This window comes from Acomys russatus, chromosome 16, assembly GCF_903995435.1.
Source record: "Acomys russatus chromosome 16, mAcoRus1.1, whole genome shotgun sequence".
Classification (NCBI taxonomy): domain Eukaryota; kingdom Metazoa; phylum Chordata; class Mammalia; order Rodentia; family Muridae; genus Acomys; species Acomys russatus.
The window spans coordinates 12,986,614-12,998,854 of record NC_067152.1 but is presented as its reverse complement, the minus strand read 5'-3'; the positions used below and the strand labels follow the sequence as shown (position 1 = coordinate 12,998,854).

The window sequence follows — 12,241 nt, the reverse complement described above, 5'->3', positions numbered from 1 at the left end:
CTAACTAGGCAAATGTGAGAAGGGGAAGCAGGAATGTTCAGAATAAGAGAAGAAAGGAGCAGACCTGCTCCAGAAATCTGTCGTTTCTGTAGGTCGGTTATATGTAATCTAGATTGCCACAGTGGTTTGTGTTGTATCTGCCACGTACTGTATGTGTTTACCTTATCTAACTTTTACAGCAGTGCTATAGGGGTTGTTTGTGTTACTATTCTCATGTTGAACCTGAGGACACGGAGTTCTAGAAAAGTTAAGTGGTTTTGCCTAGAATCACATGACTAATAAATCATGGGGTAGGAGGAGTGTCGGTCCAGATCCGTCACCCAGCACATGCTCTCGACCCTGAGATTTATTTATAAGACTAAGGGACATTTTTTTTTATTTCCATTACTTGTGTATACGTGCTTACTAATTCCAGGTTTTTATTATCAGACTTCTGTTCTATTGCTGGGTGTCTGGTTTTCTTTGAATGGCTTATTTCACTACTTAAACTGGTGTGTGTGTGTGTGTGTGTGTGTGTGTGCGTGCGCGCGCGCGCGTGCGCGGCCGTTGAGTTCAGGTTATTGTAGAAGCCAGATAAGGGCGTGGAATTTCTTGGAGCTGAAGTCACAGGCATTTGTGAGGTGTCTGATGTGGGTGCTGGGAATCCCCTCTCCAGCCCCTCCATATTGATCTCTATTGTTTCTGTTGTAGAGAAGTGCCTGAAGTAAGGAAGAAAGCACAATGTCCTCAGTGTCATCTGAGTACACCATTGGCGGGGTGAAGATCAGCTTTCCTTGTAAAGCTTACCCGGCACAGCTTGCCATGATGAACTCTGTAAGTGTTTTATAGCCGTCGAGTCTTCATCAAGAAGCTGTAGCTGATGATTCCAAATGTACACTGAATTTATAACTATTCTTGGGTACAAAATGATGGCTAATGTTTGTTGGGTTCATTTGGCAGTGCATCTAACTTCTAGGAAAGTGATATCGATTACTCCTAAACTGTGTGTTTGGGTTAGGATGTCAGGGAGCGCATCAGAAAAACATTTTCAGCTCCTTTGGAATTTCAATTTTTATTCTTTTTTTTTTTTTCCTCGAGATAAGGTTTCTCTGTGTAGCCTTGGCTATCCTGGTCTACTCACTTTGTAGACCAGGCTGGCCTCGAATTCACAGCAATCCACCTGCCTCTGCCTCCTGAGTGCTGGGATTAAAGGCGTGCACCATCACTTACTCTTCATTTTTACTACATTTTAAATTTCTATTCAAAATTATTATAACAATTTGTCCTACTAGTGGTATCTCCCATTAAGTTTTTCCTCATAGATGGTCCTGGGTAGTAGTGTATTACACGTCTTTGTTTGCTTGCTTGTTTGTGCTTTAGATCATTTTTATGTGTAGCAGTGTTTTGCCTGCAGGTATGTCTGTGCACTACATGTGTGCCTGAGGCCTGGGAGGGACAGATTAGGGTGTGAGACCTCCTGGAGCAGGAGTCACAGGTGGTTGTAAGCTGCCACATGGTGCTGGGAATTGAACCTGGGTCTTCTGCAAGAACAACGACTGCCCTTAAATGCTAAAGCCACCTCTCTAGCACATATTACAGTTCTATAGAGACAATTTGCGGTCGCCTAATTAAATATAAGTTGCTTTTTACAATTCCCTGTGCTTGATGTGCTTGTAAAACCAGCAGACTGTTCAGAAGTGTAAAGGGATGAAGTCTAGATTTAACAAAAATCTCTAGTTTTTTTTAGGCTGTTGCTGTTTCCTGCAGTACACCTTGACTTTTCTGTGCTCTTCCATTTGTGTTTCTATTTGGTGGAGAGAGACTTAATAAAGTTATCGTTTATTGTCTCCTTTTTAAAAATTGGCTTCTTTGTCCACAGATTGTCAGAGGACTAAACAGCAGCCAACATTGTTTGTTGGAGAGTCCCACAGGAAGTGGAAAAAGTTTAGCTTTACTTTGTTCTGCCTTAGCATGGCAACAATCTCATAATGGTAAGTAGTTCTTTAAAAAAAGAAAGTATCCTAGCCAAGTGTGGTTGGTGGTGCACACCTGTAATCCCAGCACTTGGGAGGCAGAGGCAAGTGGATAATTATGAGTTTGAGGCCAGCCTGGTCTACAGAGTCAGTCTCAGGGTAGCCAAAACTCTATGGAGAAACCCTATCTTGAAAAACAAACAGACAAACGAACGAACGAACAAACAAATGAAGAAATCTGTGCCAAGCATGGTGATACACACGTTTAATTCCAGTATTCAGGAGCCAAAGACAAGAGGATTGTTGCAAGTTCAAGGCCAACCTGGTCTACATAGCAAATTTCAGGCCAGCTAAGGCTGTATAGCACCCCTCCTCCCAAACACACACACACACACACACACACACACACACACACACACACACAAAGAGAAAGGTTCTCCAAAAGAAGTTGAACACATCAAAAATAACTCTTAAATAAAATTAACACAATTTAGTCCTTTTACTTGGTCCTGCAGAGATTATATGAACATTAAGAGTTCTTATGAAAATAATTCGATGATAATTTGTATTTAATAGCAGATGGAACTCTAATGATGCTGATACATATTCTAATTGCTTGAATATATCTTTGAATATATTTGCTTACCTGACTCTCATTACATTAAAATGTGGAATGTAGAAAGAGAAAAAGACAAAAACACTGGCTTAGTGGCATATGCTAGTGAGAGGAGGACGGTGAGTTAGAGACCAGCCTGGGCTACATAGGAAGACCCTCGTTCTAATAAATAAGTAAACAAATAAGTGATTCTAGTTGCTCTACTTGTTTGAATACCAGACAAATAAAAGCTTATTATAACAGTGCTTGTATGAATTTCTGTTATGTCCCATTATGTTAATTGCCAGAGTTACACAGTGTGACCTTGTCTCAAAAAACCACAAACTTAGCTAGGATTTAGCATGTGCGCCTGCATTCCTAGCACCCAGCAAGCTGAGGCCCGAGAGTCAGGAATTTGAAGGAAGCCTGGGATACAGCAAGAATCTGTCTTAAAAAACCAAACTCAGGGGCCGGAGAGATGGCTCAGAGGTTAGGAGCACTGACTGTTCTTCCTAAGGTCCTGAGTTCAATTCCCAGAAATCACGTGATGGCTCATAACAGTCTATTATGAGATCTGGTGCCCTCTTCTGGCATGCAGGCACACATGGAGGTGAAACACTGTATACATAATAAATAAAAAAATTTTTTTTTAATAAATAAAATCTTAAAAAACAAAAACACCAAACTCTAGTAACTGGGCTGTGGGTGTAGCTCAGTGGTATACCACTTAGCTAGCATGTGCAAGGTCCATGGTTCAGTGCTCAGTACTCAGAACTAAGAAAGTAAATAACATGTACACCTGTGTAACAAAGATGCTGGGGTACAGCCTCCCACACACCCTTTTCTACCAGTGAGTTCTGAACTTAAGTGTTTGTAAATTCCCACAGGTAATTCGGAATTAATGCTTCTGTTTGTAAAAGCCAAGGCTTTGAGGTAAAAATGTGCTTTTAATTATTTCATATATTTGCTGATAAAGAGCTACTGTATGATTTTTTTTTTTTTTAATTGAAGTACTGGCATCTGGGTGAACGCAAATATTGCCATTATATTTACTTGATGAAAGAGACTTTAATTTTTCTTACAGATTTATTTTCATTTTCAGTTATGTATGTAAGGGTATATGTGCTAGATGCCCTGGAGCTAGACTGACGGGGTTGGGAGCCTCCCGGTGTTTGTGCTGGAAACTGAGCTTGAGGCCTCTGGAAGAGCAAGAATTGTCCTTAACTTCTGCATCCTCTTTCCAGACCCAAGACTTTGTAATCTTAATAACAAATCTGAAATACAGTGCTGAGTGTTTTTCAGGTACCTAAATAGATAAGTTTTACCTAAAGTATTAGAAGAGGGTGAAGATAATTGTATGTGTGTGTGTGTGTATATGTGTACTGACATGTTGTTAAAGGCAATGCTCGGGCTGACAGGATGGCGTCCAGGATGGCGTCCGAGTTGAAGCCTGACCTCTAAGCCTGGTGACCTGATGTCAATCTTTAGAGCCCACCTGGTGGAAGGAAAGAACTGACTCCTGCATGTTATTCCCTGACCTCCACATGCACACTATGGCGTGTACACACATGCACATACACATACATATACACAAGCATAATAAAAAAGAAATGTTGTGTTAGTGCTAGTGCATGGTAACAAGGAGTGGGCAGGATGGCTCAGTGGTAAAGGTGCTTACTACCATCCCTGGGACCACGTGGTAGAGGGAGAAAGCTGACTTCTGCAGATTGTCCTCTGTCCTCGACACATATGCCATGGCATGTATGTACCCACTTCCTTACATTAAAATAGACTATAGATTTAAGTAAAGACTGTTAAGAAGGGGCTGGAGAGATGGCTCAGAGGTTAAGAGCACTGGCTGCCCTCCGAAAGGTCCTGAGTTCAATTCCCAGCAACCCCCGGGGTGGCTCACAACCATCCGTAATGAGATCTGGTGCCCTCTTCTGGCCTGCAGGAGTTACATGCAGGTAGAACAGTGTGTACATAATAAATAAATAAACCTTTAACAACAAGACTTAACAAAAGGTAAACATTTTATGATCTTTTGATTGTCCATTTTAGCTACTATTGGTGGTGTTCTTTGGGGGAAACTGATTCATGTAGTTAATTGAAATTTAATGGCAGTTATCTGGGAAATGCTTTTGTGTTGCAAATGAGTAAACAATGTCATTAGTATATTAAAAACATTTAATATGTTTTCCTCTTTTTCTTTTTATTGGCATATGTTGGTTCTAGATAGTGGGCTTTATTATGAGATTTTTTTTTTTATATACATGTATATAATGTGTTTTCATGCTGCTTTTTTTTTCCCCCCCTGAGGCAGGGTTTTACTATGCAGTCTGGGGTGGCTTTCAGTTCAAGCTCCTCCTACCTGAGCCTCCTGAATGGAGGCTTACAGGTGTGAATGACTGTGCTTGTTTATGATTGATTACCTTTTTAAAAGGATACGAGCTGTGCACGTGGATATCATGTGGGCTCTCAATGTAGACAGTCAATTTATTTTAAAAGGATTTATTTTTATATTATGTATGAGTATATTTTCTTGCATGTACATGCACCACATGCAAGCTTGGTGCCTGAGCAGCCCAGATGAAAGCATTGGGCCATCTGGAACTGGAGTTACAGATTCTTGTGGGCAGCCATGTGGGTGCTGGAAATTGAATTGGTAACCTCTGGGAGAGCAGCTAATGCTGTTAACTGCTAATCTATCTCTTCAGCCCTCATACTGTGATTTTAAAAGCTATATTTAGCTATCTTAACTACCTATTTATTGGACTTGAATATTGTGTTAAAATGTGCCTTGATACTTGTATTAGAATCTGTAGGTGATAGAATATTTCTAGTTGATTTTTGTCGTTTGTTTGTTGAGACAAGGTTTCTCTATGTAGCCATAGCTTGTCCTGGAACTTGCTCTGTAGACCAGGCTGGCCTTGAACTCAGAGATTGACCTGCCTCTGCGTCCTGAGTTCTGGGACGAAAGGTGTGTGGCCCCTGGATGTGGCTGGATGTGGTGGTGCACACCTTTATCCCAGCCATGTGGACAGTGACAATCCTTATCTTTATTATTTAGCATACTGAAATTTCAAATTCTTCCTTTAGGGAAATAGCAGCGACGAAGCCTATACTTTTCATTTCTGTTTCAATCCTTTTTTGCTTGACTTTGAAATAAGTCTCAATATAAATGAATACAAGAGTGGTTGTACTATTAATTTCACTATTAATCTTTGTTATTATATTTTTGTAGTTTATAAATTGATAGCATTCCTGTGTACACCACAGGCATAGCTTTTCTGTTTTACTTGACACTGTAGATAGGGTTCAGGGAGAATACTTTTCTTAGTTTGATCTTGAAACCTGGGAAACTTCCAATCCTTGGTGAACTGTGATAGTTGCTTACTATTCATTTAGTTGGTAATATTGTAAATAGAGGGTGTTTTTGTTTTGTTTTGTTTTTTTAGGGAAGCCAGTGGATGAGGGCTTGAATAAAAAAGCTAAGGTGCCATCGTCATGTTGTTGTGCATGCCATTCAAAGAATTTTATGTACAGTGACACGAACCTGGGTACTTCACCTCATTTCAGTAGTCCCAGCAAACCGCCTCCTGAGAGAAATGGAGTCTCATCACCCTGCCGTGGTAAATTATATCTTGCTTGTGTCTGTTGCAGTCGGTAATTAGACCCTTAGTTATTACCACTAGGAAGCTTACTTTGGGTAAATTTAGCTAGCATGATTATGCATTTCTACCTAATTTCCTTGGAAAAATTTAAAATCAATTAATTAATTCTGTGTGCATGAATATTTGTCTACAATGTATGTCTGTGTACCACATGTGTGCCTCTTGACCTCAAATGTCCAGGGACTGGAGTTTCAGTTCCCCTGAAATTCTTTTTAAATTTTTTTTTTAATGTGACATACGTGCCAGAGCACTCATGTGGTTGTCAGAGGACAACTTGCTAGTGTTGGTTCTCTCCTTCTACTATATGGGTTCTAGGAATTGAACTCAGGTCATTGGTCTTGACTGCAAGTGCATTTATACACCGAGCCTCTCTGAAATTCTTTACATTATATTTATTTATTTTTGCTGCTGGTAATGAAACTTCAAGCTTCATGCATGTCAAATAATGTGTTTTGAATTAAACAGTGTGTCCTAATGGAATAATTTTATCTTAAAATTGATTGCTCAAAAGCCCTTAGACTTTTAAAAAATATTTTATTTAATTTTAATTTATGTGCACTGGTGTGAGGGTGTCAGATATTGGAGTCAGAGACAGTTGTGAGCTGCCATGTGGGTGATGGGAATTGAACTCGGGTCCTTTAGAAGAGCAGGCAGTGCTCTTAACCACTAAGCCATCTCTCCAGCCTCAACCCTTGGACTTTTAAATTTGCATTCTCTCTTTAATTACCTAGCTATTTTTCTGTATTATTCCCCCTCTCTTTTCCCCTAGTAGTCTTTTCTCTGTATTGTCTTCTGACAGCATTAATGAACTTTCTTCCTTATGGAAGTAGAATTATACATATGATCCTATGTCTGTCTTTTACTTGATATTGTGTTGGTAAGAATATATTGCTTGGGCTGGAGAGATGGCTCAGCCATTAAAGGCTAGGCTCACAACCAAACATATAAGAATATATTGCTTTTATTCTTTCACTTTATTTTCTTGTATTAGTAAACCAGTATGCATTCATCTTTTCTACAGTAGTCAGATAATTGAATTGTTTCCACTTTTATTTCTTGTTTGTATAACTATAAACATATTTTCTATTGTATACATACTTAGGAATGGAATGGTTGTATCATGTACTATCCACTGTGGTAGACAGTATCAACAGTTTTCCAATTTTTGTGCTCTTTCCTCTAGCCCTTCCTGAATAATGCAGGCATACCTTACTTTACTGTGCCTTGTGTGGATACTTTATTCTTTTCAAATCAAAAGCCTGTGGTAACTGTTGTTTTTTTTTTTTTTGAGACAGGCTTTCTCTGTGTAGCCTTGGCTGTCCTAGACTCACTTTGTAGACCAGGATGGCCTTGAACTCACAGCACTCTGCCTCCTGAGTGCTGGAATTAAAGGCATACACTACCATGCCCGGCCACCTGTGGCAACTGTTAGTTGAATGAACAGATTTGTTGATTCTGTTGCTTTCTAAAATCCCAGGTGATTGTTAGATTTTTTAAAAAGTAATAAGTATTTAAAAATATATTTATTTATTTTAATGTATATGAGTAATCTATCTTCACACACACCCAGAAGAGGACTTCAGGTCTCATTATAGATGGTTGTGAGTCACCATGTGGTTGCTGGGAATTGAACTCAGGACCTCTGGAAGAGCAGTCAGTGCTCTTAACCACGGAGCTATCTCTCCAGCCCACAAGAAGTATTTTTTTTTTTTTTTTTTTTTTTTTTTGGGGGGAAACAGGGTTTCTCTGTGTAGTCCTGGCTGTCCTGAACTCATTTTGTAGACCAGGCTGGCCTCAAACTTACAGTGATCCACCTGCCTTTGCCTCCCCATGCACAAGTATTTTTTTTAAGATAAAGCATTTAAAACTAAGTTACCTTTTTGCTTTTTCAGATATATTACATAGTTAATAGTATATCACAGTATAAACAAAACTTTATGCAGCAAGAAACAAAAAATTCATGTGACTCACTTTGTTGCCATATTAGCTTTATTGAGATGCTGTGGAAGAGAACCCACAACACTAGGCGTGTGCTTGTGGGTGGGGTTTTCAGCAGCACTCTTATCTCTTGATGTTTCCAGTTTTCTTAAATCTGAAGCACTCTTGCTTGTGTTTGGGGTTCTCACTGAGGCTTTATGTTATCTTCATTAGAGTGCTGTGGATTGAACCTCAGGCCAACCCCAACCCCAGCCTTGAGTTTTAGCTGATAGCATGACATGATTAATGGGAATTTTACATGTTTATTGGTTCTTAGAAGTATCATCTTAAATGGATTGCCTATTAAAATAAGTTTTTTTCTTTTGTACTGATTTCTGGGAGTTTTCCTTTTTTTTTATTTTCTCTACCCATCTCTTTTTCTTTCTTGATATATTTTGGAGATATCTCACTTCTTCTTAAGTTGTATACCATAATAAATTAACCTCTTTGATGAACTCCTTGCAAAATCCTAAACTGTAGAGAACAGAAGACAAGGGACTGGAGAGGTGGCATCCGGGAAGCCAGGCTTGAATCCCAGCACCCTCATGGTGCTCACAGCCATGTGTCACTCCAGTTACCCTCATGGTGGTCACAGCCATGTGTCGCTCCAGTCACCCTCATGGTGGTCACAGCTATGTGTAGCTCCAGTCACCCTCATGGTGGTCACAGCCATGTGTCGCTCCAGTCACCCTCATGGTGGTCACAGCCATATGTAGCTCCAGTCACCCTCATGGTGCTCACAGCCATGTGTCGCTCCAGTTACCCTCATGGTGGTCACAGCCATGTGTCGCTCCAGTCACCCTCATGGTGGTCACAGCCATGTGTAGCTCCAGTCCAGGGGATCCCCACACCTCCTTCCGGCCTCCACAGGCGCAGCATGCATGTGGTGCATATACGTATATGCAGGGCAAAACACTCACACACATAAAGTTTAAATAAATGAAACTTTTAAGAAAGGGTAGGGACTGTACCAAAACAGTAATATAGTTTAGAAAATCAACCTGCCACATATTAAATAATAACCTCAATACAAGACAACAAAAATTATATGATGGCACATAAAGAAAACTTCTTTTTTTTTTTTTTTTAGAATGGCTTTTATGACGAAAGGCTTCTGGATCATGGACGATCTAGGTCTTTGATCCCTATTGTTGAACTGTTAATCAGTATTTTAAAAAGAGAAAAAAAAAATTCCTATTCTGGGTCCAGAAAGAGCATTTGTTTGTTAAAATGTTTGCTGTGCAAGCATGAGGACCTGGATAAATGACGTCTTGAGGAAGGTAGCTATAGTTGACCTCTGATTTCCACCAATGTACACATATGTGCATGTGCACATGTGTGTATGCACATGTAGGTACCCACTAAACACAAACAAAACCACTTGAAAAGACACGGCGTATGGTATAGATTATGTTCTGTGTTTATAGGCTCAACCTAGATGGACCTGCTCCTGTAGGTCTTTCTGCCCTGTGAGTAGCCTGTCAGTCTTTTCAGTGAAGGCATTGCTTCCCTTTGGTTGATTTTCATGATCTGGTCATTGTGTGCACTCAGTGTTAAAGGGATTCAAGCCACAGAAGTGGAGAGGCTGTGTAGCGGAACAGAGGAAGGAGGCACCTTTAAGAAAAGGTCCATCAGGCCTGGAGAGATGGCTCAGAGGTTAAGAGCACTGGATGCTCTTCCAGAGGTCCTGAGTTCAATTCCCAGCAACCATATGGTGGCTCACAACCATCTATGGTGAGATCTGGTGCTCTCTTCTGACACACCGGCATACCCACAGGCAAAAACAGTGTATGCATAATTAATAAATAAATATTTTTTTAAAAAAAATCTTAAAAAGAAAAACAAAAGGAAATAAAAGAAAGACTTTTTTTTTTTTTAAAAAGAAAAGGTCCATCAGAAATGGGAAGAGCTAATGGATAGTGGATAATGCAGAGTGAAAAATCGTGTTATGGACATTGAGGAAAAGGAAATGTGTTTGCCATGGTTTCTGAAAACAGGATGTTGTAGTTTTCAGCATTGAAGTTATACTTAAGGATTTTGAAGTAAATGGCAAATCTGTGGAACCTAAGCTCTGCGAATTACTAACTTTGTAATGTCGGGCAGATTTCTGTAAAATTCCCCGTTCACTTTGGTAAAATGGGAATAGTTTTTATAATTTAGGAGGTAGGCGGTTTTTGGTGGTTTTAAGAATGCGCTTTCAGCATTGTGAGATTAAGCCATTCTAGGAGTTTTATTCTATGAACAGTATTTATGGCCTAAAGAGCAGGATGGCCCTCAGAGGGAAGGAGCATAGAGCTTTCACAGAGTGAAGGAGCGCTTGCCGCGCCCTGAGGGACTTAGTTTGCGTATTTTGTCAGGGTCCTTTGCATTAGGGATTGAACCTACGGCTTCCCACATGCCAGGCAACTGCTCTACCTGAGCTACACTTCTAACCCCTACACTTGTATTTCCTAAGCCCTAAGTAATAGGGCTGCAAAACGGGAGTCTGGGGGGAAAACAAACTGGGTGTTTCCTGTTAAATTCTTGTTGTATTTATGGTAAAAGCAAATTGATTGATAAAATGTTAAAAATAATACCTTGCTAGATGTCTTGGCACTTATCTTTAATTTCATAGGCAGAAGCAGGTTGGTTTCTTTGAGTTTGAGGCTAGCCTGGTCTATGTATGGAATTTCAGGCCAGCCAGGGCTACATAGCGAGACCCTGTCTCAATCAACCAGCCAATGGAAAAAAAAAACAAAAACCATAGGTTTTAAACTATATTATCAAATTTATAGAACTGTCTCAAATCTTGGTTTTCTTCTAAAAATTATGTAGGATAAGTCTTTTTAAGCAATATATTCATTCTAAATTTAACGTATTTATTGTAAAATTAACTTTTATATAAGACTCTCCTGAAAAAAATACTCTGGCTGCGAAGTTATCTGCCAAGAAACAGGCATCGGTACACAGAAATGAAGATGATGATTTTCAGGTAGAGAAGAAAAGAATCCGACCCTTAGAAACTACACAGCAGGTAAGGAGTTCATTGTCTGTTAAAATAACCTAGACATCTAGTTAGGTACCGGCCGAGAGTAGTTAAATGTGTCATGACTTTGAAGTAAATGCTTGTTTTCATTTCATTGTTACTTGCTACAGAGGAACTTGTTAGTACAGCAGGCTGTTCACACTAACATAATCAAAGCAACTTCATGATGTTTTCTTATGTGTGGCGAGTTTGATAGCATTTACTTAAGGCATATCCTAAACATATAGCAACTGTATAGTTTTTCAGAATTATAAATTTTCAAAATTATTAATAGAATTTATTATATAAAATAATAGATTTTATGATGACATTTTTATACATGAGCATTACATGTTTTGAGCATAGTAATACTCTTTTATTCTTCCCACCCTGCTGGTCTTCTTTTACATGACGCTTATTTCTTCTCTTACATCTTACTATTGCTTTTTTTTTTTTTTTAAGATTTATTTATTTATTACTATGCATACAGAGCTCTGCCTACATGCACACCTGCATGCCAGAGGAGGGCATCAGATCACATTACAGATGGTTGTGAGCCACCATGTGGTTGCTGGGAATTGAACTCATGACCTCTGGAAGAGCAGTCAGTGCTCTTAGCCGCTGAGCCATCTCTCCAGCCCCACTATTGCTTTTTTTTTTTTTTATTAAACTAGATCTTATATGTAAGACAATATTAAAAATACAGAATGCTTCATGTTTTATTTTATGTTTGGCCTGCATGTGCAACACATTTGTGCCTGGTGCCAACAGAGGTCAGAAGAGGTTCCCAGATCCCCTGGAACTGGAGGTCTGGGTGATTGTGAACCACCGTGTGGGTGCTGAAATCGTGTCCTCTGCAAGAGCAACAAGCGCTCTCAACCGCTAAACTATTTCTCCAACCTCTCGTTACTGTACTTTTCAAACTTTTCATTACTTTTTACCTAATAAAGGCATTTTCTTTTGGTTCAAATACCTTTGATAGGAATTCTCACATTATAGAGAGCTTTGGCATTGACAAGTTTAAGCATAATGACAAAGT

The 12,241-nt window shown here is 39.4% G+C and overlaps 1 protein-coding gene across 1 annotated transcript in view; it reads left to right on the top strand.

The window, feature by feature from the left end:
- The first annotated feature begins 594 nt into the window (after positions 1-594).
- The window catches only part of Brip1 (BRCA1 interacting helicase 1), a 124,083-nt gene continuing 112,436 nt past the window's right edge, over positions 595-12,241 (top strand). Inside the window, exons 1-4 of the mRNA XM_051158202.1 lie at positions 595-813; positions 1,859-1,970; positions 6,006-6,179; positions 11,084-11,211. Of these exons, the coding sequence (XP_051014159.1) occupies positions 721-813; positions 1,859-1,970; positions 6,006-6,179; positions 11,084-11,211 (507 nt within the window). The 5' untranslated portion in view covers positions 595-720. The remainder of the gene's footprint in view (positions 814-1,858; positions 1,971-6,005; positions 6,180-11,083; positions 11,212-12,241) is intronic.